Genomic DNA, 22,159 nt, shown 5'->3' with positions numbered 1-22,159 from the left:
AAATGTTAAAAACAAATCAGGCAATTCTGCCACGTTCGGCCCGCGTGTGTTATCATGAGGATTACTAGCACCTTGGTACTTATCGTACACATAGCCCAACCAATTAGCTACCTTATTCTTGCAATATCACAAAAGCGCGCTGCCCACACGACTTACCGCCACGTTTTTACCCAAGCAAGTGACAAAAATGACGCTGTATGAACGGAAACATCCTGCGGATGGACGGAAACTTCCGGTGTATGAACGGAATCAGTTGACACAGCGTGGATATGCCACAAATCAAAAAGTGCTATCTTAAGAATTCACTCGACCTAGTTTCTTTCTTGCATTCAATGCAGCTGAAGCGAAAAGGTCACAGAGGTATTATCGAAACTTCACACTGCTGTCCTTGCACAGTCTGTAAATAGTATCGCTGCATAACACTGTGTAGCTTGTACGCAGCTAGATAACGCCCGCTCTGTTTTGGCCAGAGCGTGTCCCCTCTCCCTCTCCCTCTCTCTGTCTCTCTTTCTCAAAAACCAGAGGCACACGAACATCCGTGCGTACACAAACAAGCATGCCGTCACCTTCACACACACACACACACACACACACACACACACACACACACACACGCACGCACGCACGCACACACACACACACACACACACACGCACGCACGCACGCACACACACACACATACACACACACACACGCACGCACGCACAAACACACACACATACGCACGCACGCACGCAAGCTTGCACACACATAAACACGCACACATAAACACGCACACATAAACACATAAACACAAACACACACACGCACACACACATAAACACACACACACACACACACACACACACACACACACACACACACACACACACAGATGAAGATATTTACATTGGATTGGACTGGACAGAATAAGATTTATTTTATGTTACAATCTAAGAGTAAGCATACATTGCTTATCTTAGAAACAAACAAAATGGTATAAACATAAAGTAACATCGGAACTCTTTCACACATAGTGATAAGAAAACTGAACACTATCGCATTTGCATTGGGCAAGCAAGTGTGTGTGTGGCTGCGTGTGTGTGTGTGTGGTGTGTTTGTGTGGTTTTGTTCGCGTGTGAGCCTGTGTGTGCGTTTGTGTGCGTGTGTGTGTTTTATGTGTGTATGTGTGTGTGTGTGTTTGTGTGCGTGAGTATGTATGTGCTGTATAATTGTGATGAGGTAAGTTATATAATGTTTATCATTACAAAAAAGCAGCATAGAATACGTGACCTGAGATTCTGATATAGCAAACCAGCAGAAACACAATCCTTCTGATGTTTATGAAATTTCTCATACTAGCACACGGAAGCAAAAAAGTACCAACAATGTTTATCATTCGCCACTTCCGATTACTGTCCAGAAAAGTCAATTTTTGTGCGATGCTCTTTCTAAAAGTAATGATACAGATTTTTTCAACAATGTTCTAATATAATCAAACATTAATCTACAAAGAGTGCATGTAATAATACTTTGGTTTTGCAAACGTTAAGGATTAACTAACAACGACGAAATATCATGTACAAAAAAACACAAACATTTTCAGTTAATCAAACAACAATAACATAAAATGTACTTCGTGTATTTCCATAATCAAATGCTGCAACTTTGTGAAAAGTGACACCAGATACCGAGACTAGCAGGCAGGTTTCCACAGCAACAGATCCTGCGAGGATCAGATTGTCAGTCAGCGCATCATTGTAGAGCAGTCAATGGAGTGGGACTCTCCCGAATCCCTCTACTTCAACTTCATAAACTATAAGAAGACTTTTGACAGCGAGGACAGAGAGACGCTGTGGAAGCTTCTGAGGCATGACGGAATACCCTAGAAGCTCACCTCACTAGTCCAGCATTCCTACCAAGACATGAACTGCGGGGTAGCGCAGGCAGTCAGAGAGATTCAGAGTAAAATCTAGAGTCCGCCAATGGCGTCTACTGTTGCCTTTCCTATCCCTCTTAGATATCAACTGGATAATAAAAGTCGCCACAGCAGGCAGGAACATCCGTATACAGTGGACACTCTGGACACACCTGGATGACCTCGACTTCGCTGACGACCTGGTGCTCCTCTCACACAACTTCAACCAGATGCAAGACAAGCTCACGTGCCTGGCAACAACATCAACCAGGACAGCGCTGGAGATCAACAAGAAAAACACTAACCTCATGAAGATCAACATTACTGGCAACAATCGATTTACAGCAGGAGGTGAGCGAACTAGAGATCTTGAGTCCTTTGTGTACCTGGAAAGTTTGAACGAAAGATAAGGAGGCACTGGCAGAGACGAACTAGCAAGGCACGAGCAGCATTTATCGTGTTCAAGAACATCTTGCTTCCAGAAAAATGAGCACACGCACATGGTTGCGCATGTTCAATTCGAATATCAACTTATCCCTGAAACATTGAAGATGACCGTGGTGATGCAGCAGAAAATTCAGTCATTCGTCAACACCTATCTCAGGCGCATCTTTAACATCAGGAAGACAGGCAACATTTGCGATGAAGAACTGTGGTAACAGGCGGGCCAAGAGCAGGTTGGCACTGTTATATTCTGTGGGCGCATGACTTTGGAACAATTCCATGGAATGTGTTATAAGCTGTTTGGAGCAAATTCATAATGTCCCATTACACTTTCTGAAAGCGGTCAAATGTCCTATTGATGCTGAAGAACTCAGGACATTTGTCCAATAGGTATGAATTTGTAGCAACATCCCTGGCCTTAGGTAGAAAACGCATAGCAGGGCTCAGCAGTAAAACGGTCACGCGAACACTTTTCCTGTTTTAGTTCCGCAGATTATTTTGCGATTCGTCTTGCGAATTTGGGGCGGGGATATAGCTCAGTTGGTAGCGTGCTGGATTTGTATTCAGTTGGCCGCTGTCAGCGTGACTTCGATCCCAGGTTCGGCGGAAATTTATTTCAGAGTCAACTTTGTGTGCAGACTCTCTTCGGTGTCCGAACTCCCCCCCCCCCCCCCCCCCCCCCCCCCCCCCCCCGTGTACACTACATTGGGTGTGCGCGTTAAAGATCCCACGATTGACAAAAGGGTCTTTCCTGGCAAAATTGCTTAGGCACAGTTAATAATTGTCTACCTATACCCGTGTGACTTGGAATAATAGGCCGTGAAAGGTAAATATGCGCCGAAATGGCTGCAATTACTGGCCGAAAAGATCATCAGTTGAGTAATTGCACATCAAAAATCTTTACCATCCATCTGTATCCTAGATATGAACAACAAGTAAATGTTATAAATATATTGATACACTCAAATATTCAAAAAATAAATGTTCTCTCAATCAAGAATGATATCTTTTTATCGTAATAAGTTTTATCACACATGGAATGTCTGCGGTCAATTCGAAGTGAATTCCAGCGTTCCAGTGAGTTCCAGGGGAAATCATATTACACCTTAAAACATCATAACCAGGGAGCATATTTGTGACAGAACATGGAAAACTGAAAAAGAAATCGGAATGTCTTTACAAGATAATATGTTAATGACATGCAATGAGTGCAAAGAATGCTCAACAACACAGAAGAATTGTTCTTTCTTAGTTATGAAAATTCAACTAGGTATGTGGGAATACAACAAAAAAGGTAAGGAGTTTACATAAATTGTACACAGGGATACTTGAAATGTTTTGGTTTTTTTCTCGAATTTCGCCAAATAATTGATATGTACAAAGATTTTGTAGAGTCCAAAAAAACTCGATAAAACGATTTTGGGTTGGATTTATATTCTACCCTTTTGAATGTTAATGGAGTATCACACACCTCCATTAAAATGGCATGTCAGTTTACAAATGCCTCATCTAGGTCACCTATATTTTAATTACCTGCAAGAGAAGTACATAAAAGCAAAATTGTGAGAAAAAAAGTTAAACATTTAAGCAGGCTGATACGTTTACTTACAGATCGTTGTAATAAGACCGTAAAACCAGGTAAATGAAGTGAAAGGTCATACATTTCCCTACCATATTCAGCAAACAGATTGATTTTACATGCGATAGTGTATGTACAATGGAAGCTACAACACAGACACCCCCTGAAATCAAATTTGCGAAAGGAAGGTTCGCGCGTTAAATGGACAACGTTTTGCATGTCATTAGAAAGAACAAACACATTTGTATCAAAGACAGTCTGTTATATTTACATATCTTGTCAAACAATGACGTCATGAATCCCCAACTCTTAATGTAAATTAAATTGTAGTAATTAACCCAAAAGAGAGATTGCATTGTGTTCTTTATCACTTTCTGAATCCAAAAATATATAAATATGTCATGTTTATTCCTTCACCAAAACTGTATGGTTTACTAAGTCTCTTTTAAAACATCATTCAGGACCAATACAATCGCATTTAAACACGAAGTCAGAAAAGGAGATTAGCAAATAAATAAATTGTTGAATTTGCTCAGCAATTGATCAACAAGGCTTGTAAATCTGGTAAGACATGCATGATAAGTTCTAATATCTAACTTATTACGTAGAAATGTGCCATGATAAACTTGTTAATGTGTTGTTAAAATGGTTTTTATTAAATGGACGAAAAAGATGAAGGCCTATAATGGAAGAATTTGTTTCAGCTCTTAGAATAAAAAAAAATCAATATCCTGAGCCTGTTTCAACAACGCTAGAAACTATACATGTATGTTTCAGAATCAGCTATTGCAGGTTGCACTATGTTGAGAATTAAACGATCCAAAAAATTATTACCCCGAGATCCTACTTGTTTGAGGGTGTGAGGCATTAATATACTTCTGTTACAATAGTTAAACGATTTTTTCTCCTAAAATCATGTTTAAAAAATTAAATACCGTGGCTCACAAGCGCTAATTTTCAAGGGCTATTAATTTATTCTAACTCGTAAAAGTTTAAAGCTATGTTGCTGACAGATCAGCTATGATACCATAACCCTTCCATAGGTGGCGTCGTATGCTCATGCTCATTTACAGTGAATAACCTTGATACTTTAAGCACCACGTATCGAATAAACGTACATCCCTCACTTTGGGTTAAATACTGTGCAAACGGTATAAGTAGAGGTTACACACCGAGTCTTTGTGAAAAATAAAAATATTGGTCGAGGTTAGCGGATCATGACAAATGCGAGTTTCAGCGAGCTTTTTCATGACCACAAACTGACACCAATACTATTGATATTCACTGATACGAGTTGTGTTACCTACTTATTTCCCCTTTGGTCAGTTTTTCAAAGAAAGAAGGGAATTTTTTAACCACAGTTGGATCGAATCTTTATCTCTCAGTCAGTCAACCTGCCCAGTTGCAGGTTATTATAGCTGATGTTCGGCGGTATAGTTCTGTCAAATTAGTTCGATTCTGTTAACATTTTACATTTACAACAGTAACTTGGGCTTTTGGTTCAAGTTGTGAAAGTAAGAGAGTGGCTGCCCTCAATTCATACCGACACTACTGTCATACAAGTTTATTTCGTGGCATTCAAACTGTCGGGATCGGGACAATATTAACAAGAAAGGATGAAGAGTTGAGAGGCTCTTTAAAGACCGAAAAAGACAAAGAGGTTTAAAATGTGTGATTTAAAAGCACTCCTTCTCATGCAAAACAGTCCGGCTCACCATTTCAGATCTAGACAGGCATTGAGATGGGATAAGACCATCCCTCCACTCTGTCACATACCAAAAATGACCAGCCTGGGTGCTCTCTGTGCACAGTGGGAATTTTTTGACGAACCATGCAATGTCTTCAAAAGCCACTGACTGCATTTACAAATTAATTCATCTTTAAAATCCCACTGTAAACACAGAGCACCCAGACTTTCTGTTTTGGGTATTTGACCTACTGTAGGGATGGTCTTATTCCATGTAAAGGCCCGGGCAGCTTTGCAACGACGTGACAGACTGGAGTGTGCCTTTAATGAGAACGGGTGAACAGACTGCTGTGCCGTCTCAATTCAAAAGGTTGTCCCTCAAACATATCCTATCCCTGTTTTACGTGGGTGACTTCAGTCAGTTAAATTCGACTGACTGTAAATGGGACGTTTCATTTCGCACTTGTTTGTGATTCATGTTTATTTACTTGAACTGCTGACAACAGCTCTTCAAAGGAGATCTGATCTTGAATAATTCTGTTAAGTTTATTTGCGTTATGAACATTTGTTAAAATCACCATCGACCAAAAAACATTCTTTTGCAGTGGTCTATTTCAAAATGTCATTCTAAGCACTCACAAACGCATGCGCAAACGCGAGCGCCAGAGAGCTTGAGAGCGAGAGAGGGGATGTGATACACCTCTGTCCTACAACGTATTCTTTCGATAGGTTCATACCAATTGAGTTATTTTTGCCATTCCAACGAGGAACTGCTCCTACATAGGATGTATTACCCATTAAACCATGCACCCACCTCCTACTTTTAGGTTAAACATTATGCTGGAGGGGGTTGGCGTTTAAAAGATACTTTACCGTACTTCCTTTTTTGAGGCAGCTTGCTTAAAGACTGCAATAGAAACCTGGAACTAGTGGGAGACCGAGGGGAATAACGGTAAGCATATTTATTAAACACAATTTTAGGATTTAAAAAATCCCTTTGAATACGCACACTATACCATGACTCACGAGTGCAGGTTGGAACTATAAGCATGGAGGGCTCGCCTGGTACAATTTTCAAAGACAGGAGACTGCCTGCCGGGCAACCACAGCAGTAACTATCAACTTGAAGCCATCCTCAAACTCGCGGGCGAGACAAATCAGGAAGGTAGAAATGGATGAAGGTACCTGGGGACCGCCAGTAAGCTGACAATACTTAGGCTATTCCATAATTATTTAGAATCTCAGAAACGGAAACCCATACAAACAGTCCAATTGGGCCGTTTTCTAGACTAATCCCCCCCCCCCCCCACACCCGATACCCAACTGGCCATCCTCTCAAACAAGTCCATTCAGGCATCATAGACCACGTGACATCGGCTATATCTTGTATGGCCCTCGTGAAGGCTCAGACAGAGTTTTTAGGGCTCTCAGCCCGTCTTTCCACGCCCTTTTTCTTGATATCAGAGAACAGGTTCAACTAGCATGGAAAGAGGTTAGAAGAATAGGGTGGATGCGACAAAAGCAGGTATCTTTTTGAAGCCAAGAACTCTCTTGTCGCAAAGACAGTGTGCACAGGTGCGTTGTGATGTTGCAGCATGAGCTCTCGAATACCCATGTTTGGACGGTGTTTGTGCCAAGCCTCGACTACTTAAGCAAGTAGTGGTGGATATAGATAGAAGTAAGAGGTGACTACATGCTTGTTCTCAAGGGTCACATTGTCTACATGTCCAGATCTGGTGACGAAAGATCCCACCATTTGTTTTGCGGTGCTTCTTGTCATTTGACCTCGACAGGAGGTGGGTCGCCTGGAAACACCCATGCAGACGACAGTTGTTTGGTTTCCGAGTGGAACTCATTAACGAAGATCACGTCGCCACTGACGATATTCCGTATTGATTCGGACTAGCCGTTGTTGATTTTTTACAACCATTGTCAGGCACCACTCTGCCCTACCCCTCTTCTTCCCGTCACTGGGTTCATGTGGGACCCAACGGGCACATCTCTTTGGGACCATATATTTGTGAAGATCTTTTCGAATCCATAGCTTTCAATGCCTATGGCATCTTGCATATTCTTGATTATGATTCGGGAATCTTCTTTTATTATCTGTTTCACAGAGCTAATGTTTTCGAGGGTAACGGATGAAATGAGAAGACCAGGGTGGTTATCATTTTCTACGCTCCATCTACCCCGTTTAAAATCGCTGTGCCAGTTTCACACCACGGGTCTACAAAGAACGATCATTCCAAATCATTTCAACAAACTTTCATACAAATCGGCCTCTTTTAACCTTTAGTTGTAGTTATGTTACGTCATTGCTCGGAAATCCAGATTGTTTAGCTCTATGACGCAATCTCATACAGTGCGCGGTCAGTATATTCCGGAGACGATTCTGTAAAAAACGAAAGAACTATGGAACTTCATTTTTTGTGTCAAGCCTCACGGTGGTTCACTTTTTTACAGCATGATTTTGTTTTTAACGCCATATCACCAAGAGCCTGGATTCTAAATAATAATGGAACAGCCCTCGAATATGACAGGATTTGCATTATTGTGTCTTCTTGAGTTTTGTTTCGCTTTTGGCGTGAAAGATTGCAGTTTTGAAGAGGGGGTCAAGATGAGACTCCTGGCTTGTGTAATCTTTATCATTTGTCATTACAACGTTCAAACAGATCTCTGTCAACTTTTAGACTGAGGGAAAGAAACCCAAATGTTATGCAACTTGCTAAAAATATGACATGCCTCAAGGCTCCCCACGGACGCTTCATCAAGAGGGTCCCAGTAACCCCACTTTGAATTTTAAGAGGACCAGTGGACCCCCTCCGCGGAGTTTTAGAGGGTCCCAAACTCCAGGGGCCCCACAGGCCCCGATGTACGAAAAACACTGTAATTACAGATAGTGCAATCTGAAGTGTCTTTCTTGATCGGAATATTACAGGATGACATTTTAACAACACACACACACACATACACATACACACACACACACACACACACACACACACACACACACACACACACACACACACTTACCAAAACAACAAGCAAAATTTCACATCCCGTTCACAAGTTTCCACAGTCACTTTCAGATTTTGTAACCCACCTTTTTCATGCCTAATGTTTTTTGTTACATTAAACGATGTGCTGTATGCTTTTCAGAATTACCAGGATAATAAATTGAAGCTTTCATATTAATGAAGAATACAATGTTCTGCTAGCATTCGAAATTCTCGCCAAAAGATCACGACTATGCAGGTCAAACCAAAACCAATGATGAGGAGGTTTTTAATGCTTCGCATACTCTCCATCATATGTTTTATATCATTTCTTTCAACTTCCTTTGCTTCTTTTAATTCCCTGTTTTCAGCCTGCAATTTGTTTATGACTTCTTTTGCAGATTCTAGATCATCTATTGCTAATCTATGCAAAGGACTCCCCATTATTTCGCTTTGGTCAGCTGCTTGCAACGTTTGATCAAATTCTTCTGTGCTCAAGAAGGGGCGACGATAGAAGAGTTTTTTAAACTCTTGAACCTTATCAAACAATGCCTGTACTTGATTTCTATCACTGGGATTCTCGTTGTTGAAAGCAACATAACGCATGCCGCATTCTTGGAGAACTGTTTTCTGATGTGCCGTTGAGGTTTTTAGAAAACAATCCAACGATTTTTTTTTTTTTTTTAAACGGTCTCCGTGGGTGAACACGACAATTGTGTATTGCAGAAAACGAGGGTCAAAATATGTCTTGAGCCGTTTGAACGTCTTGAAGTCTTCCTCGGAGTATGGCTGGCTTAAGGAGACTACATACAGGATGGCATGAGGACCGGGATGCATGTTTACCAAAGCTTCCTGCAGCTGCTTGGCCGTATCCTCGTGCGTGGTGTCAGTGTCAAAAAGGCCCGGGGTATCCATTACCTGTCAAAACCCAAGTTCAGAAAGAGCATCTCTTTGGTTTGGTTGGTTTTTGTTTAGTTTGTTGTTTGATTGGTCAATAAGTTGGAAGGTTCATTTATTTTTCTGGTGTGTCGCATTGTCATTTAAAGTAGTTTGCAGTCACAGGCCCTAGGGAAATATATGTTTCTTGATATATGAGTGATACGGAATAAACAAATATCCTTAGGTTTTGTATTATTCAATCTGACAGAAAAAGAAATTGAAACAGAGACAGAGAGACAGAGAGAGAGAGAGAGGAAGATGAGATAAATCTTTATTTACAAGGTTTGTGGTGTAAGCATACGTGTTGATTTTTTTTTTCAACCAGCCCTTGCCCAGAGAGGGACACTTCTAAAGAGGAGAGAGAGTTTGTCACATAATAATAGAAATCTGTTGGCAATATGATACAGAATTCTGTAATTATCGGTGGCGTAAACAGAGTCAGTTTGCCTTCTCTAAAAAAAAGATTTACATCATGTCATTGGTATAATTAATGTTCTTGTTCTGATCCTGTCGTTTAGTAGTATAAAACTCACGACACATTGTTTTTCAAGTGTACAGGACTTGTAAGAATCACTTGTGAGCAAGGTAATGTTTATTTCAACTGACCTTCAGCACACTTCCGCCTGGAAATTCCCCACCTTCCTCGAGGCATGGACTTTTGGTGACAGATTTTCCTGAGAAACCTACTTTAAACTTCTTAGCGCCAAGAATGGTGTTGCCGGAAGAACTCTTGCCAGATCCAGTCCTTCCAACCAGCAACAGCCGCACTGTATCACCTTGTACAACAGAGGAAAAAGTACCTTGTCTGATAGTCTGATATTATATTAACGCTGCTACAACTCAGTGGCTCTCAACTTATCATGTCTTGTTTTAGGTGTAACAAAATAAAACTTATAATTTGGTGTTCTATCTAATATTGCTTTCTTACCGAGTGCAGGCTTGTGTGGGTTCACACACGTCGCAGAATATATATCAAGGCACAGTAAGCCTCCCGTAAACCATCGCAGATAATGTCAGGCTTTTACACACAGTACAAACACCCTTCCATTTGAAAGCTCACCAAACGGGAACATCCTAGGTGCCGAGCAATATTTAAAGAATTAATGTTGCGGCTTGTCTCAGAGACAATCGGACCGTGGTGCGTTTTGGCGCTAGACCTAACTTTTAAAATCTAAATAATAAGAGGGCCCCAAAGGGTTTACAATCGTGATCGTGATTGGCGTTTTTTTACCTTTCTGTGAGTCGAGTCGCATTCAAATGACTAACTGACGACTACATTGTGAAAAAGGGAAACTGCATCACACGGGTTCACGATGGCTCAGGGGTAAGATAAACCACGCAAAAATAAATTCTTTGAAAATTGCTCGCTCTTTACGGAGGGCACCTAGGATCAATCAATCAATCAATATGAGTCTTATATCGCGCGTATTCCGTGGGTACAGTTCTAAGCGCAGGGATTTTTTTTTTAAATTTTTTTATATATATTTTTTTATTTTATGCAATTTATATCGCGCACATATTCAAGGCGCAGGGATTTATTTATGCCGTGTGAGATGGAATTTTTTTTTACACAATACATCACGCATTCACATCGGCCAGCAGATCGCAGCCATTTCGGCGCATATCTTACTTTTCACGGCCTATTATTCCAAGTCACACGGGTATTTTGGTGGACATTTTTATCTATGCCTATACAATTTTGCCAGGAAAGACCCTTTTGTCAATCGTGGGATCTTTAACGTGCACACCCCAATGTAGTGTACACGAAGGGACCTCGGTTTTTCGTCTCATCCGAAAGACTAGCACTTGAACCCACCACCTAGGTTAGGAAAGGGGGGAGAAAATTGCTAACGCCCTGACCCAGGGTCGAACTCGCAACCTCTCGCTTCCGAGCGCAAGTGCGTTACCACTAGGATGTTCTCAAGCGGTGAGTGTTTAAATGAAAGGGTGTTTGTACTGTGTGTAAAAGCCTGACAGTATCTGTGATGGTTTACGGGAGGTTTACTGTGCCTTTAAATTTTTCTGCAAGTCACAAAACACCAGTCTCAAATTGGTCTTCTTACTTTTGGTTTTTCACAGACTCAAAAACACGTGCATAAAACTTCTTTTTGTCATCACGGATCACGGGCAAAGTCCCATCACGATCACAGAAATGGAAATTTCTGTAATCACGGTCACAGAAAGACGTGCTGAAGACATCTTTTTCACAAAGGTCCCTGTTTCTTGCTGTACGTGTTACTTGCTTGCAATTTTAAAAGTTATCAAATCTACAAGCGGGTGACGCAACAAATGTGTTTTACTAATAAAAGCCAAGATAGCATAATGTGTCGTTTAAATAAGCTACTGTAGGATCATCTAGGTGTGGAAACAGTGCATTACACAGGCAAAAGTGAAATAAGTCACATGAAGCGGAATCAAAATATTTAGTCAATCTGTGGGCTTTTTAAAGATCGACACGGAAAACCCAGCATCCGTCATCATAGCCCTGCTAGCCGTAACCCGCGTACTGAAACGGGGTAAGCAGGTATCCGCAAAGCCTGCGAACATAGGATCTTATGTGCATTAAACTGGTTTTCCACAAGGTTGTTTACATTTTCAGAGTAAGCATAACATACCTATATATTTTTGGATTAAAACAATGAAGAAAAATACGATACAACCTTTTTATTCTCTTATTGCAATCTAAATTTCCAGTAGAATTTTGATAAACGTAGTAATAAGTGGATTTCTAAGCTTCCAAGCTGGAATGCAGTATATTCCGGACCGGATCAAACATTATTTGACCCCCCAAAATCAAGAAACGTAATTGAAAATGCGATCGCCACTGGAACACCTGTCTAAAACCTCATTTCCTCGTTGTCTTCATTGTTGGTAGCAGAGAACGGTGAATCACGCAAGAATTCACATGTTGGTTGTGATAGCACCTTCAAATTTGGAACATCTGACACCTCCCTTTTCTTAAGAAAGTTTTCGATTATTGAGCAGGAGGATTAACATCATCATTTAACGCCCTATCAGAATGGTGAAGTATTTTTGCACAATAAGAGTTGTCTCCTTTACATGGATATCAAAGCAAGAGTTACCTCCCTTCGATTCGTTTTTCTTCATTTATTCTCCTGATAAGAGCAATAGAGAAAATCTAATGTCTCTGTCACTGTGTGCTTGCTACAGATGAACAGCAGGGGTTGTATTGGCCTTGCACTATATACGTTGCATTTGATAATGGGAAGGTTCATTATCTGAGAAAGGAAACAAAGAATCAAGAGACCCAAACATTTCGTAAACGAATTTTTAAGATGGCAAGCTGAAATGCAATCCCATAGTCCGGACCGAGTCAAACGTTTTGTGGCAAAACATTCAATCAAATAGATGAACAAATATTATGGCCGTGAGAGTGCCGCCCCAACTTTTGCAAACTGGCAAATAAGACGTCATCAAATAACCCTATCACAAATCGGCAAAAGATGTTTCAATTAAATGCTCCCAAAAATGTCTGTACCAATTTTCATAACCATCCGTCCAGTAGTTTTTGATCAATGCTTTTCACACACACACACACACACACACTAACACACATCGAGAGACAAACATCACCCCCTGCCCACGTTTAATCATTCAGTCAAGTATTGACTACATGTTAAGAGTTTGAAGGGAAGAATGAGTTATCTCCCTTGGTGATTTGCGAGAGAGCGAGAGAGAGACTTTCTTTCTTTCTTTATTTGGTGTTTAACGTCGTTTTCAACCATTCAAGGTTATATCGCGACGGGAGAGAGAGACAGATTTACCTTGATTTGACTGTGTGAAATAGACGTTCTGGGCTCGGTCTATGTTGAACGTACTCGTGGTCATCTTTCCTGTAAATACACAGCTTCTCTGTGAAGACCTTCTTTTGACTAACAGTAAACAACAACCAAAAACAAGAGGCGAAGCCTTCAAGGCTCACGTAAGAAATAGACAAACAGTAACACAAACTCAACCACTCCGTCACACATACACACACACACACACACACACACACACACACACACACACACACACACACACACACACACACACACACACACACACACACACACACACACAGTAAGCATAGGTGACACTGTGCAAGAAAGCGAGACACTAGATCTAGATCTGTCTGTCTGCATGTAGCCTACTTACAGGGACACGACTGCCAACTAGTCTCGGCCCGCTCAAAATAATAATGACCGAGACTTTCAGTAATTCCTTCGCGTGACGTCTAACCCTCTTACGCCATAATGTGACGTCTTCAAATGACGAAATGTTAAAGTTTCTACCACAGACATACACACGCACGCACACACACACACACACACACACACACACACACGCACAGACAGACAAAGTTACGATCGCATAGGCTACACTTACGTGAGCCCAGTAAGGTCATATATTGTACTACGTTGCAAGCCCCTGGAGCAATTTTTTGATTAGTGCTTTTGTGAACAAGAAACAATTAACAAGTGGCTCTATCCCATCTCCCCCCCCTTTCCCCTATCCCATCTCCCCCCTTTCCCCGTCGCGATATAACCTTGAATGGTTGAAAACGACGTTAAACACCAAATAAATAAAGAAAGAAAGAAAGAAAGTGAGCCAATAAGAAGAATATGCCACCCAGAAATGATGTTTGAAGTACTCGTAGCATGCAAGGCAAAATGAATATAAAGCATTACAGATAAAAGACTAGAGGATCTGCGCTTCTGAGTTCTTGGCATATAACATGCTCTTTTTACAAAACATGACTAACGTAGAGGGGGGAATCGAGACGAGGATGTGGTGTATGTGTGTGTCTGTGTGTGTGTGTGTGTGGAGCGATTTAGAGAAAACTACTAGACCGATCTTCATGAAATTTTACATGGGAGTTCCTGGGTATGATATCCCCAGACGTTTTTTTTATTTTTTTGATAAATGTCTTTGATGACGTCATATCCGGCTTTTCGTGAAAGTTGAGGCGGCACTGTCACGCTCTCATTTTTAAACCAAATTGGTTGAAATTTTGGTCAACTAGTCTTCGACGACGCCCGGACTTTGGTATTGCATTTCAGCTTGGAGGCTTACAAATTAATTAATGAGTTTGCTCATTAAAGTTGTCATTAAAATCGATTTTTCGCAAACAGATTTAAAATTGATTGCATCGTATTCTTCATGACATTCTGAATCTAAAAATATGTACATATGTCATGTTTACTCTTAAAATGTGATCACAATTAACGAAAATAGATTAATTAGTCTTACGATTAAAATTTAAGAAATCGATCCAAAAATGATTTCATCTTATTCTTTATCGTTTCCTGATTCCAAAAACATATAGATATGATAGGTTGTATTGAAAACAAGCTCAGAAAGTTAACACGAATACATAAATGCATAAAATCAAGTTTATGTATGCTGCACGGATTGGCTTGGGCGTTGGTCATCGGTCTTTTGCCATGTTAAATTCGGAAAAGACCGACACAGATGGGTCTCAATCCGTCAACTGACCGATAGATATGCAGCAGTCAGTCAGCTCGTCTTATTTTTGTCTGCTGTCTTGTTCTTTTTTTTTTTTTTTTTTACCCCTTCCTTACTTAATTGAAATAAATGTGGTTATTGTGTCCTCAGACCTTTTATTCCTCTTCGTGTAAGACCATTGGAAAATAAACAAGAAATGAAGAAATGAATTGTATTTTCCTCTCAAATGTACATTGTAAACAACTTTTAGAAGTTTTTCCTCACTGCCGTAATATAATGCACAATTGCGGCAGTCCCGTGGTGGAAGGAAAGGTTTTTTTCTTGACTGATTGGTTTGCAAAATGACTGATTGATTCATGGCTGAGTCAGTCGATGGACCTCTAGTGGACTAAACCAAAGCCAATACCTGATGCTGAATATGAAGTTATCCAGTCGCCTAGTTGCTTGATTGCATTACTTTTTCGTTTGTACATTTCCTCAATTGTCAGTGATTTGAAAAATGAATTATTTCTTTCGGAAACTGGTGTCAAATCTGGTGTCTATAAGTCAAAACATTATTGTTAATTTTGGCATTTCTGTCAGGGTTTTAGCTACAACGAACACTTAAAAGATCTCATTGCCTTTGAGGATGAGTTTTAAAACCTTGAAAAAAATGCAGATTCAAACAGCTTATATGTCTATTTCGAAGTTATGTCTGTATGTATGTATGTATGTATGTTTGTATCAGTATTGTCCGTTTATGGGTTGCCTGAAACAAGGTATTTAAAAAACATCTCGCGATCTACGCATATTCTAAAATGTGGATGAGAACAGAAAAAGTTCGTCATAAATTTACCTAATTTAAATTGCATTTGCTTAAGTCTCTACTTGCTTCTTGTTAAATATTTCTTAATAAAAACTACTTGAAATGAATACAACGCTTTCCCCTTTCAAGGCCTACAAACAAGTCGTGTGTTTTCTTAATGCAGGTCGGTTTGTTGACATCTGTGCCTACACTCTGCCTCGTGCCACTCTGCTGTCATCGCCACCAAGAATCTAACCCGGCACAGAAGGCACCAAGAATGTTGATTCCTGGTATTTGTCAAAGTAGAGGGTTAGCCTTAGTCTATGTAAAAACCTGGTCAGGTTTGAGAAAGTGAACCACATCGTTTACTCGGGAAGGGCTGTCCTTTTTAGAGAATGCCTCCATGCATGGATGGCAAATACATCACATAGAAAAGGCACGAATTTGGCCTGCATATTTACAAAACTGATTCAGAGGCCCGGTAGAGGGAGCACATGTTAGCGATCTTAATAGCACATCATGAAGACCTAATTAACGCCAGTTCACTGAGAGATAAAACAAACTGAATTAAAATTAGGTATACTTTTGGGGAACATATTTTGTTCTCACTCACATGTCAAAATGTGTATAGCTGGCGATATATTTATGAAACCCATGTGTCAGGCAAACCGCAAACGGGCAATATGTATGTAAAAGAACCGGGCAAATGTTTCTGAAAATTTACATATGAATTCTACTCTCTTTTTTACTCCATTTTTTTCGATGACGTCACATCTACCTTTAAACAGAAGTGGAGGCCACACTGTCATGACCGCATTTTTCGTCAAATATATCTTTGACCCGGTCCGAACTGTCGGATTGCATTCTAGCTTGGAATCTTAAAATCAGTTCATCAACATTTTTGTTGACATTGAAATTGCAAGAAAACGTTTTCTTATTTAAATTGCATTGCTTTCTTTATCATTAAATCAATGCAAAAAAATACAGATATGTTATTTAAATACAAATTAGTTCCTATGTGTGCATGCTTGGGGAAGACCAGCTCAACTCGTCTCGGCCTACTTGTATCAGCTAACTAAGCCGTATTAGTCTCGGTGATAACTGATCCAGTGTTTTTTGTTTCGATCTTTTAGTTCCTGGCCGACAAATGGACAAAAATGTATTTAAATCGCTTGACACGAGGTGTCTTTAAAGGACCCCAACAGGCTTTTTTTGTGTGTCAAAAACGCGTTCATTTGCGTTTTGGCGTGACTTAGGTTAACCAGGCATATGCATGCCGTAGGAAATTGTTTTCTCACCTTCCCTCACAGGGTTTAGTTTATTTCGGAATCGTTTTGGGCCATAATCCGACGAATTTCGTGGCTGAAGCGAAGCGTTTTCGCGTTCCAATCTGGCGGCCATTGTATCGCGAACGTCCGCGAGAGTACGGAAGTGGTGAATTCTGGGTAAAATTCCGATGACGTCATAAGCTGTGACTTTAGCTGCTGAACCTTACAGTTTTGAGCCTGGGGGTTAAAATCAAGGGTCTGCGCGCCCCGTGATTAGTAATTTTTTTTCAAATCACGTTATTAATGCTCCCGATATTTTCTTGTCATCTCCAAAGTCAAGTCACAAAAACAAAATCCCTTGACTTTTGGGGTAGCGCGACTGTTTATGTTTAGATTTATTTTTTTTTTCATTACTAGATTGTCCCGTCGCTGGGAAATTCGGGTCACTTCCTCCCAGTGGAAAGCTAGCAGCAACAGAGTCGCGCTACCCCAAAGTCAAGGGATCTATGGGATTTTTTTTCTTTTCTTTATTGTGATATCGCTGGGAAATTCGGGTCGCTTCCTCCCAGTGGAAAGCTAGCAACAACAGAGTCGCGCTACCCCAAAGTCAATTAATCTTTTAGATTTTTTTTCATTTCGTTATTGTCCCATCACATTCCACAACTTGGACACATACCACAACTTGGACACATACCACATCTTGGACACATACCACAACTTGGACACACACCACATCTTGGACACATACCACAACTTGGACACATACCACATCTTGGACACATTACCACATCTTGGACACATACCACATCTTGGACACATACCACAACTTGGACACATACCACAACTTGGACACATACCACAACTTGGACACATTACCACATCTTGGACACATTACCACATCTTGGACACATACCACAACTTGGACACATACCACATCTTGGACACATACCACAACTTGGACACATTCCACATCTTGGACACATTCCACAACTTGGACCACAAGCTAGCTTTTCACTGGGAGGAAGCGATCCGAATTCGCCAGCGATATAGGACAAACAAGAAATGAAAAAAGAAAGAAAAACAAATCTAATGGATCCCTTGACTTTGGGGTAGCGCGACTCTGGTGCTGCTATCTTTCCACTGAGAGGAAGCGATCCGAATTTCCCAGCGATGGGACAATAGGCTGAATAGAGAAATGAATTTTTTTTAATTTTTTTTTTTTTTACATTTTTACAAATCGCGGTTTTAGGTTCGACGTAATTTGTAAAATATTTTTTACATTTTTACAAATCACGGGTTAACAGCTCAGTTGGAGGTTTAATTGGTGTCAGTGTGTAGACATACAGGCTGGGGGAGTGGCTTGGGAGCCGGCGAGCAGATAGCTGTACCGTATCAACGTTTGTTGCTAGACGGATCGTTCTTACTGCGGCGTCCGAGTTGAGACGGAAGTGTCCCATCTATCTGGGTTGATAATCGGGGATTAATGTAGAGTTGTATCCTCTTAGTCAGGTTTGAGGCACGGAGTTTACGAGGAAAAACCATTCTCTCTCAAGGGTGGAAGTCAAATGTCTGCCAGACTCAGCAAATAGATTAGGCAGCCCATGATCACTGTTGAGATTATTGAAGTTCTATCAGATTTGTTGTTGGTTATGTTGTTGAAGACGTATATGTTCTCGAATTTGAGTTGATGTTGTTGTTGTCGTCGTCGTAGATGAAATCAAGATTGTTACGTGTCAAATCAATCGTGTTCCACCTACTGTTTATCAGTTTAAAGCTGTTGTTGGTGGTGTTGTTGACATTGTAGTTGTTCTTGGTTTTTGAGTTGTTATCAGTGTGGTTGTCGTCGTTGTAGTTGTTGTAGTTGTTGCCCGGCCAATGTTGTACTGTGTTGTGGTTGTTGTTGTTTTTGTTATTGTTGATACAATTTCGCTGGTTTCTCAACAATAGTGTTGTTGTTGTTGTTGTTGTTGTTGTTGTTGTTGTTGTTTTTGGGTCCAGCCGATTCATTTTCACAGCCCATTCCTGCTTGAGCCTTGAGTCGGATGGAAACAAATGAAAACTCAAGCCTGAGTCCTTTTTTTGCAACTCCGAACATACGGCAGCAGCACACTCTCTCGGCATGATGTCGGAAGTACGCGCGCATCCACGGCTGCAGCAAAGACGCAGACCGAGCGTCGCTACTTTCGCTTCCGACGCCTGCATGTGACGTCACAGCCAACGGCTTGCCGCCGCGGGGATTTTGAAGTCTCGCGTAGCAGACGAATTTGGCCGCTTTTTGAGCATGCATTTTGTGTAAAATTAGACTGATGCAACACAAAACCTGTGATTTACTGTTCGGTTTTTGCATCTTTAGATGCTTACCTATATCATGATCTGGCCCTTTCCTGGGTTCGTTCGTACCTTACTAACCGGACGCAGACCGTTTGTGTCAACGGCATCAAATCTCAACCTTCAGCTCTCCAGTACGGTGTCCCGCAAGGGTCCGTGCTTGGCCCCATACTTTTCGTTCTATATGCCTCCCCTGTGTCCGATGTTATCAGTCGCCATGCGTTGTCGCATGAGAGTTTCGCTGATGATACACAGCTTCATCAGTCTGCCCCTCTTGCTGAAGTTGACGATCTGGTATCTCGGACACAGGATTGCATTGCGGACCTCAGTGATTGGATGTCTTTAAACAAACTCCAGTTAAATAGTGACAAAACCGAAGTTATGCTGGCCTGTCCCAAGAAATTTTTCAATCACCCTTCTCTTCCTGTCTCTCTCACTGTCAACGAACTACCTATCTCTTTCTCTCCGTCTGTCCGCAGCCTTGGCGTCACTCTCGATCCAACTCTCTCTTTCCAAAAACACATCTCTAACATCTGCAAGTCCGCCTATCTAGAGCTGCGCAAGATTAGTTCAGTCCGTCACTACCTCACCACTGATGCAACCAAAACGTTAGTGTGTTCTTTAGTCCTCTCAAAGATAGATTATTGCAATTCTCTTCTGGCCGGTCTCCCTAAGTACCTTTTAGATAGACTTCAAAGGATCCAATATAACGCTGCCCGCCTGGTCTTCAAATCTTCCAAGCATGAACACGCCACACCCCTTCTTCACTCTCTACACTGGCTGCCTATCACTAAAAGGATCGAATACAAACTCTCCTCTCTTTCTTTTGCCGTCGTTTCTGGTTCTGCCCCAGAATACTTGTCAGAACTCCTCAATCTCTACACCCCCTCTCGTCAGCTTCGCTCCGCCGCCGACACTCGACTCTTCCGACTCCCCACAGTGCAAACAAAGACATGTGGCGAGAGGTCCTTCGCCTATCAAGCCCCTGTGACCTGGAATAGATTACCTCTGCCTCTCAGACACACAGATTCTCTCACTACATTCAAGACTGACAAATCTCAAAACACACCTCTTTCAGCGCAAGTGATTTTCCCCTCCAGCATCTCCCCACCCACCCCTTCCCGCCCCACCTCACCCCCTACCTAGTGCCTAAAATAACGTGTATATATATTTTCTGCGCTTTGTGTCAGCACTGTTTGTGTGTGTGTAAATAGTACTGTTGACACGTTTTTATATAGAAGCCTATTGTGGTTTTTGTGCTTAGGCTGTGTATTGGACTGTCACTGTATGCCTGCATTATTAGTTGTCAGTAATTATTACATGTGCTGATTGTTCTCTTTGCCTGCGCGCGTATAGTATGTTGGTTATGTTTGGTCATAGTATGTTTGTTTATGTTTGGTCGTTATTTTTGCCTGTGCGTGTATTGTATGTTTGGTCGTTTTCTTTGCCTGTGCATGTATAGTTTGTTGGTTATGTGTGGTCGGTTTCTTTGCCTGTGCGTGTATAGTATGCTTGGTCGATGTATGTATTGTAAAGCGCTAAGAGTAGACATTTTTCTAGAATAGCGCTATAGAAGTTTGCATTATTATTATTATTATTATCATTAAATCAACCCCTACTGCTTTATCTGACATTAAAAAGAGCCTGTTATGGTCCTTTAACTTCTGTTCAAGCAATAAGCAAGGTATTTGGAACTTACTGTAAACAGATGATTTCCGGAAATAACTTTGCCGTTACACTTACAGCGCATAAAAACAAAATGTTCAAATATCCTGAAATGTCACATTGTTTGGCCCACATAACTCACAATAAAGCGTGTTTGTTTGATCAAGTGCAGGACATAAGAATGTATGAACGCATAGATCCGGGTTACGAACCCTATTTGAGCGTAAAAGGTCGTACTGGAAAAGCCAATCTGTGCAGAAACTTGGCAGAAATATGCTTCCTTATTTTTAATCCTAATGTTGTGAGAGCGTTGACAGCAATGTTTTACTGCCTCAAGTTCATGGATTAGAACCCATAATTTACAGCAAGCTGCCGAGTATGCTAATTAGCAAAAGCATGAATAGATTAGTTAATTTTTTAGACAAATGGCTGCCATTTTGTTTTTACTTACACAACATTTTGCTTCTAAATTTTAGCAGCATTTTTGTCTTTATACCCCTAACGCACCCCTCCTTCTATCAGAAGTAGGCAATTTCAGAGTTAAGGCACACACCAAAAGGGTATACTCACAACATGAACAGAATTATATAATGCATGTGAAGTACTGCCGCTTCTGGTAGCGGACATTCCCATGTTTTCAGAATGTGAGCACAAGTCCTAAATAAGAACATGTAGGCAAGGTTAACTCAATTTTCTCCATTATGTTGTCTATAACTTACCCTATTATGAATCTCCCCCAATAAGCCTTGGCAATGTGTCTCAAATACCTTTGGCAGGTAGATATGATCAATTACTAAACAGTAACTGATCCACGCATTTTTCAGAAAATGTTCAGGTAAGAATTCTGGGAAAGAAAATACATTAACTGCTAGCTCACCAGTCAGGTCTGTGCATATTAGCGACCACAGACGCTTGACATTTGTAGTCAAAAATTAGATATTTTGTATTTAAAAAAATTGCACATCTCAAACTGAGTATGTCCAGCCAGCAGTACTGCTCATCTCACTTTTTTAAGAGATGACAACAAGTACGAGCTTCAAAAAGGTTTGCTACCAACCAAATGAACCGAATCCTATCATGTTGGCCTATATTTTGAAGTAAAA

General features: G+C 40.9%; 1 protein-coding gene across 1 annotated transcript; it reads right to left on the bottom strand.

Moving 5' to 3' along the window:
* Positions 1-6,907: 6,907 nt before the first annotated feature.
* LOC138972719 (uncharacterized) lies at positions 6,908-21,890 on the bottom strand. The gene is made up of 4 exons (XM_070345374.1): positions 21,776-21,890; positions 13,328-13,396; positions 10,149-10,318; positions 6,908-9,521 (listed from the first exon to the last, which is right to left on the bottom strand). Exons 2-4 carry the CDS (start codon positions 13,389-13,391, stop codon positions 8,799-8,801), a joined length of 957 nt encoding a protein of 318 aa, XP_070201475.1. The 5' UTR covers positions 13,392-13,396; positions 21,776-21,890; the 3' UTR covers positions 6,908-8,798.
* Between the last annotated feature and the right edge of the window lie 269 nt (positions 21,891-22,159).

The sequence above is a fragment of the Littorina saxatilis genome, linkage group LG8, assembly GCF_037325665.1.
Source record: "Littorina saxatilis isolate snail1 linkage group LG8, US_GU_Lsax_2.0, whole genome shotgun sequence".
NCBI lineage: Eukaryota > Metazoa > Mollusca > Gastropoda > Littorinimorpha > Littorinidae > Littorina > Littorina saxatilis.
Note: the sequence above shows the minus strand (reverse complement) of the source record. Positions and strands in the feature narration are given on the sequence as shown.

What these genes read in the sequence shown, in the direction of transcription:
- LOC138972719 (XM_070345374.1), bottom strand. Translation starts at nt 13,391, where the DNA reads ATGACCACGAGTACGTTCAACATAGACCGAGCCCAGAACGTCTATTTC. An exon ending in TTTCACACAGTCAAATCAAG is followed by an intron (nt 10,319 to 13,327) that starts GTAAATCTGTCT and finishes CTGTTGTACAAG; the next exon opens with GTGATACAGTGCGGCTGTTG. An exon ending in CAGGCGGAAGTGTGCTGAAG is followed by an intron (nt 9,522 to 10,148) that starts GTCAGTTGAAAT and finishes GGGTTTTGACAG; the next exon opens with GTAATGGATACCCCGGGCCT.